At 46.7% G+C, this 6,763-nt stretch overlaps 3 protein-coding genes across 3 annotated transcripts; 1 reads left to right on the forward strand and 2 right to left on the reverse strand.

The window, feature by feature from the left end:
- Positions 1–212: 212 nt before the first annotated feature.
- Positions 213–2,275, reverse strand: LOC131293270 (rab3 GTPase-activating protein catalytic subunit). The gene is made up of 2 exons (XM_058321351.1): positions 789–2,275; positions 213–243 (listed from the first exon to the last, which is right to left on the reverse strand). The coding sequence occupies exons 1-2, from the start codon at positions 2,273–2,275 to the stop codon at positions 213–215; spliced, it is 1,518 nt and encodes a 505-aa protein (XP_058177334.1).
- Positions 2,276–2,624: 349 nt separating this feature from the next.
- LOC131288204 (endonuclease G, mitochondrial) lies at positions 2,625–3,635 on the reverse strand. Its single transcript, XM_058317322.1, has 2 exons — positions 3,075–3,635; positions 2,625–3,014 (listed from the first exon to the last, which is right to left on the reverse strand). The coding sequence occupies exons 1-2, from the start codon at positions 3,633–3,635 to the stop codon at positions 2,625–2,627; spliced, it is 951 nt and encodes a 316-aa protein (XP_058173305.1).
- Positions 3,636–4,246: 611 nt separating this feature from the next.
- Positions 4,247–5,040, forward strand: LOC131293271 (uncharacterized). The gene has a single exon (XM_058321352.1). The coding sequence runs from the start codon at positions 4,291–4,293 to the stop codon at positions 5,038–5,040; it is 750 nt and encodes a 249-aa protein (XP_058177335.1). The 5' UTR covers positions 4,247–4,290.
- The last annotated feature ends 1,723 nt before the right edge of the window (positions 5,041–6,763 follow it).

Here is a 6,763-nt window from a genome sequence, read left to right on the forward strand (position 1 = left end):
GGATCTTGGCAAAAGACAGAAGAAAAAAAACACAAAAAAGAACACCACCCATTCGACGGGTCGACTTCATACGAAAACTTGACATTACATGATAACGGGAACGAAACACAGTTGAAAGTTAACAGAAGAACCGGAAGAGGAGATAACGCGAGAACGGGAAGATAAAGTAACACGGTAAGCCCGTTTCCCTTTGCTAGCTCTAAGTGCATGAACTAATCTAACGTTTCCTCCGTAGAACGCCGCCTAGTGACGAAAGAGTAAGAGTAGGATAGAAGTGGGGAAACATGCTTTGGTGGACAAAGCATAGCGCGGTTAGGCGGGATGGCAATCGGATGAATGTAAAGATGGAACAATTCCAAAAGGGCTATAAAACAAAACAAGTAAAAAAAACGAACATATAAACGAGAATATTAGTAGGCGAAGGTTATCGATTATATTGTAAGTGTCCCATCGTGCGGGAAACCAAGTGCAATGAGTCGGATGTAGACAGACGGGAACAACGCTTCGGTGTACGTGTAGAGGAGTGTGTGTGTTTGTGTGCGTGAGGATGGGCCGAAAAGTTAGATTAGCAAAGTGTAGCAAGTAGAATATTTATATACGCAACACGCTAAAACAAATAAAAAAACAAGCGCTACGAATTCCAAGCTCCACTAACGAGGGCAACGCATTAAATACAGCTGTATATAACAATAATTAAACCGATAATAAACACAAAACAAAACATAGTGGTGGAAAATAAATTTGTAACTGAAAATGGAGGTGTTTTTTTGTCATTTGTTTGTACATACCCCGGAATCGGAATGCATCGCTCCACACGGTAGCGCATCTCTTGGGCGAACTCTGCCCACAGCTGGGCGACCGCTCGCTTTCCGCCGAAGAATGCGTTGCACAGGGCGAGCAGGGTGGTCAACCGATGCACGAGTGAGTCCGGGTTGGCCGATTTAATCTTCAGCGGGTCAAACTCGACCGACCCGGTGGGAGGTTGGTACGGCCAGTGCGGATCTTGCTGCGCATCGGGAAACAGATAGTAGAGCATGTCCTTGAGCTGTTCGTCGTTCAGGGGGCCCTCGAGTTTGGGTTGCTTTTTAGCCGATCCGCCGATCGTCGGCAGGACGGAGGAAAGGCTGGGAATTTTCGATTCCGTCAGCAAGTCCAATGGGTTCGGTCCACGGTCGTCGAGGTTTTGCGTGGCACCGAATGCAAGCTCGCTGAAGTACTCCGTCAGGGCGCGGCGTGAGTTGACGATCTGCAGGAATTCTTGGATGCAATCGGCCATGAAGCACACTGGTGTGTCCTCGAATTGTACCCGAACGCTCCAGAGTGGGGCCGTCAGCGGATCGAAGTCGGAGTAGGTCTGCGAATCGACGACCACGTTGTCCGCTACCTGGGGCCAAGTGCAGTGTACGAGCAGTTCCGCCACCGGATCAACCGACACACCGAACGGAAGCGATACGTTCCACCGGCCCCCTGGTGTGTCCTCGGACCCTCCATCGGAGAAGGGAATGGACTTGTCGCTTGCAAAACCGCCCGATATGAAGCGCGACAGGGAGTAGGTAAAGCGTACCGACACTACCACCGGATCGACGTACTGCACTCCGATCTTCCCCTTGAACACTTCCAGCAGCCCGGAAAGGTACTTGCACGTCGGTGGCGTTACGTGCAGGTGCACGATGTCGAACGAAAGGCGCACCGCGCCGGACTCACAAACCCCCAGGAACACGTTCTGCACCTTGTCCATCACCTGCACAAACACCGGCACGTCGCAGCTGCTCTCCGCGACGGCAATGTGCACCGAGCTCATCAGGATCCGGATCTGGCTTTCGTTCGTGATCGATTTCTTCACCGGCGACACGATCACAAACTCCCGCAGCCCGTACCACTGCGCCAGCGGGTGCAGCTTATCATCGTCCTCCTGCCTGCCTCCCAGTACAACGCAGTAATCGTTTTCGGTCGACAGTAGATCCACGAACGTTTGACATCCGGACGACGTGGATGCTCCGCTCGTAATGAGCCCGTGTTCCTCTGCCGTCTCTAGATAAGCCTTGTAGTGGGCCACGTGGAGCTCAACATCGGAGAACTTGATCGTTTCTCGGGCCACATTCCACTTGCATGTGGCTAGTTCGTGGTCGCCCAGCTTCCGGAACGATCCCTGCCCGTAGGAAAGCTTCCATTCGTGAAATATTTCCTCCAGACGGGCATTAAACAGCTCCCAGTCGGAGGCAGTGGTGAAATCTTGCTGGAAGAATTCTGCATCGTCCACTTCTTCGTTCATCATGGCGCAGGATAGGGGAGCAAGTATTTACGATCACTTTCACCGTCACGAAACGCGAAATCACTTTCACTAGCGCGCGAGTCACCGATTTTCATGAAAATGCAATACTGCACTATTGTAAACAAAAACAGAGCGACGCTGTCAAACGAATTACGCCACCACGATTTACACCGCACCAGGTCTTACACCACCACCAGATCAGCTGTTCTTTGTTTCACAACAAAACAGATTCAAATTGCATTTAATGAAACAGTTTCATTACGAAAGCAGAAATATAATTCTAAAATAAACGAGGATAGGACACCATAAAATTATTTTCTACACTTTAGATTTTATTACCAGTCAACTAGATTCATACTTTTTTCCCATTGATTTTCGTCAACTTATTTCGGGCTATTTTATCGAAAAACAGCAACCCCGCGGCTCGTTCTACCGTTTCCGGTGGTACTTGGAACATCGTCAGCGGTGTCTTATCGTCGATTTTTTGGTTTGGCAGTACGTATGATTCCATTTCAAGCCGTCCGTCGCTCATTTCCATTACAATAACTTTGTAAAAATGCGTCGGAACCGCAACATTATTCGCTCCGATTACTTGATATTTAACGTACAGTTTGCCATCGTCCTCTTTACGTGGCAGATAGAGTGGCCCCGTGCAGCAGTAAACGTTGGGGTATTCTTTCGTAAGTTTTCTCACGTACCGTTCGAGGTGATTCCATTTGTCGCGATTGAATCCAACGCCAACCTGTGGGGAATGGAGGACAGAAATTATGGTATTGTACATTACTGAAGGTGTGTCCATTACCTGTGGAGCCATATTCGTAAGGAAGAACGTTTGGTCACAGTGTTTCTGTTCCGTCCGGTGGTTGCCAGCGGCTGCCATGTGACCCCGATCGAACCCGGACCCTTTGTAGTCGCTGTTGAGCGAGCGAAAGAACGGATGGACACTTTCGTCCGGCTTAAAATCGCACTTGGCACGATCGACAGCGTCATTGTGTTTAACCGTGTCCGGCGTCATGTGCTCAAATACCCAATGCGCCACGCGTGTCCTTCGGTCGTACGAGAGCACATAATCGTCAAAGGATCGTACGTTGTCCAACCCGGGGAAACCGTACTTCATTATTTGCCCCACACGGCTAACATTGACCGTGGCTGGTGGTTGACTAGAGGCGGGAATGATGGAAGCCGCTGAAACGGTTCCAAAAATCGGTAACGCGGGTTTGGGACAAAAGTCCCCCAGTGTGCCGGTGTTTACATAATCGCTGGTGGGCACGGTTTTCCGGCGCTCGAGGTACGATCCGGTCAGATAGCCACCTATTCCGACGGATGAAAGCACGAGTAGCCGGGACATAACACTCGACGACATTCCGGACTTTCTAGTTAACAAATAACACTAACTTATTGCACATTGTGGTAAAATTAAACCAAACCTGGACGTATTTGGTAAACAAATGAAAGAAAAAAAGGAAACACAAACTTATGCCAAACGAAACCCACGCAATCTAACTTAAGTGGTTCAAAGGTGGGGTAGCTTACATCATTTGACGTTTGTATACGGTAGTCAACATCAAAATTACCAATTAAACCTTGCATTATCTATTGATTAATTTCATCCAAAGTCTTGTTGAATAATATTTTACTAGTTTTAGAGCATTACATCAATCCTACTAAAGTACACTCAATATGAGAAACAAATTTAGAAAACCTTCGGCTATAGCAATCGTGTTTGCATGGAAACGTCAATACGTTCGTAACTAACCTTCTCTTGTACATGCCACTTTGATTTCCTCTTTACGTTTTAATGTCGTCATTTAGTTTTGCGTTTGTGTTTTGATTTTCAATATCGGAAATATTAGTCGAAATAAGTTCAAGGCCTTGACTATCCAGGTAAAATTTAGTAGAACTTTGAGCCTGTATTTTGTTCCATCGATAAGTGCAATCATACTACAGCTTTTTGTTCGAAAACCTTTGCAGAGCTTCCCAATTTGCCAGCTAGACGGTTTCGTTGACCCAATTTCATCATGCTGGACAATAGTGAGGCATCCGAAGAGTTGAACGGCATCATCAACCAGATGGGCGGCTACACGATGAATGCTGCGGATTTCGTCAGTTCGTATGAAAACATGCGCCGAACGACCCGGGTAGGTGGTAGAGGTCGCGGTATCATACGCCAGAATGCCCAGGATGGGATGGCAGAAATTCGTCTCGCCGCTCAACTGAACCGCCTGCAGCCGCACGCCTTCCCGATCGGCCACCTAGCAACGACGGATGAGATACTTGCGCGCAATGACCCATCTGAAATCACAGCCGGTATTCGAGCGATGGGAATCAGCGGTGCAGATGGTGCACTGAGCAGTGCCACTACACGGCGTACGATTTTGGACGGCGACGATATACATATCGATGGTAACGTGCCCGTCATTCTTAACGGAGATCTGTTTCATCATCAGCGAAACTCGCCGGACGAAAGTAATTTGCCTAAACCGGTGGAGCCCTACGATCCGAATCTCCCACTAGCTTTACAGTTTTCTACCATCACCGAGCTTCATAGGTGCCCGCAAGCTCCCGTGCGGAAAAAGGAACCAAAACCTCAACCGGCACCATCCTCCAGTCGGAGCAAAACCAAAAAAATCAAATATAGAAGGCTACGAGACGTCGAGCTGAAGGAGCAACCCAAACCGCGAGGACGATACGATAGGGATCTTCCCATTGGCCCTGGAATAGCCAACAGTCGCTCTGTTTTCGGGGAAGATGGTATCAAATTTCTCTAACAACCGATCAATTCAAACTTGCAAACGGGTGATATTTTTAAAACATTCAAAATCAAAAGATTATCGTGCACACTCTTTCATTAGTTCTAATCAAGCGAAAACCATTTCGGTTACCATTTTTCCTCTACTTTACTTAAGTTTCGAAGGTTCATAGAGGTTAAGTCGTTAAGGCCATTCTGCCTGGCTACACTTCTTTACAGGGGAGGTTTCAGCCTCTGCTAGGAATCGTACCCTTGCAACCGAACAAAGTGTCTAGGGGTTAAACTGGCAATTGGTTTGAAAATTATCTATGTTTTAGGACAGAATACCTAATACCGAATTTATTGTCTAACTTGGATGAAGGCTTCAAGGAAAAACAGTTTATACATTTGATACAAACAGAAACAAATGAAAACGTCGGTATTTACAACAAACCTTACCGTACAAGAAAACTGTTCTTATGCGGATTGACGATGTTTAGTAAGATAAATGTAAGCCGCGACCAAAGACAATATGAGAGAATAAACCTTTTCGTGTTGATGCAATATAATGGAAGAGAAGGAAGTAAAAAGTTGTTGAAATAATATACTTACATATTTTTTAATATACATTAATAGTGTTCTGGTGTAGCCTTGTTGCGTTTATTTTAGTTTAATGCATGCGCAAGGCCAAAAAAATAGTCTGAAGCATTACAGGGTCCGCAGCCATACAATGGCAGGCCCCAACCGGTACAGGGATTCATGAACGTGCTAGGGGGATTGCCTGTACCGGTAGAGGGATATCCGCGGGCATATAATTGCAAACCGCGGTGGCTGAGGGGAATCAAGCTGGCGTATTGTTGCGATTGTCAACCGGTCGCAAAATAGTAGGTATCTGGCAACCGTGCATGAGCGGTGCTGTGCACCGCACACTCAAATGTATCGCATGAGTAACCGTTAGATTTCAAGTAAAAACGACGAAAAACTACGTTCAAATGAAATTTCGTATTTAGTATTTACGGAAAAAATATTATATCAAAAACTAAATTTGATATTTCCTTTCAACGTGTTCGATTAGTTGTTTAGCACGCCATCTAACGGTCATTTGTGCGACACATTTGAATCATGCACGGTTGCCAGATACCTACTATTTTGCGACCGGTTGACAATCGCAACAATACGCCAGCTTGATTCCCCTCAGCCACCGCGGTTTGCAATTATATGCCCGCGGATATCCCTCTACCGGTACAGGCAATCCCCCTAGCACGTTCATGAATCCCTGTACCGGTTGGGGCCTGCCATTGTATGACTGCGGACCCTGTAATGAGATACTTCGATCAAGATAATACAGGGTCCGCAGTCATACAATGGCAGGCCCCAACCGGTACAGGGATTCATGAACGTGCTAGGGGGATTGCCTGTACCGGTAGAGGGATATCCGCGGGCATATAATTGCAAACCGCGGTGGCTGAGGGGAATCAAGCTGGCGTATTGTTGCGATTGTCAACCGGTCGCAAAATAGTAGGTATCTGGCAACCGTGCATGATTCAAATGTGTCGCACAAATGACCGTTAGATGGCGTGCTAAACAACTAATCGAACACGTTGAAAGGAAATATCAAATTTAGTTTTTGATATAATATTTTTTCCGTAAATACTAAATACGAAATTTCATTTGAACGTAGTTTTTCGTCGTTTTTACTTGAAATCTAACGGTTACTCATGCGATACATTTGAGTGTGCGGTGCACAGCACCGCTCATGCACG

The sequence above is a fragment of the Anopheles ziemanni genome, chromosome 2, assembly GCF_943734765.1.
Source record: "Anopheles ziemanni chromosome 2, idAnoZiCoDA_A2_x.2, whole genome shotgun sequence".
NCBI lineage: Eukaryota > Metazoa > Arthropoda > Insecta > Diptera > Culicidae > Anopheles > Anopheles ziemanni.

Excerpts from the sequence above, each read along its gene's own strand:
- LOC131293271 (XM_058321352.1), top strand. The coding sequence starts at position 4,291 with ATGCTGGACAATAGTGAGGCATCCGAAGAGTTGAACGGCATCATCAAC.
- LOC131288204 (XM_058317322.1), bottom strand. The coding sequence starts at position 3,635 with ATGTCGTCGAGTGTTATGTCCCGGCTACTCGTGCTTTCATCCGTCGGA. Across the intron at positions 3,015-3,074 it reads TTACGAATATGGCTCCACAG|GTTGGCGTTGGATTCAATCG; the intron begins GTAATGGACACA and ends CATTCCCCACAG.
- LOC131293270 (XM_058321351.1), bottom strand. The coding sequence starts at position 2,275 with ATGATGAACGAAGAAGTGGACGATGCAGAATTCTTCCAGCAAGATTTC. Across the intron at positions 244-788 it reads CGATGCATTCCGATTCCGGG|GCGGCGTTCTACGGAGGAAA; the intron begins GTATGTACAAAC and ends TTTCGTCACTAG.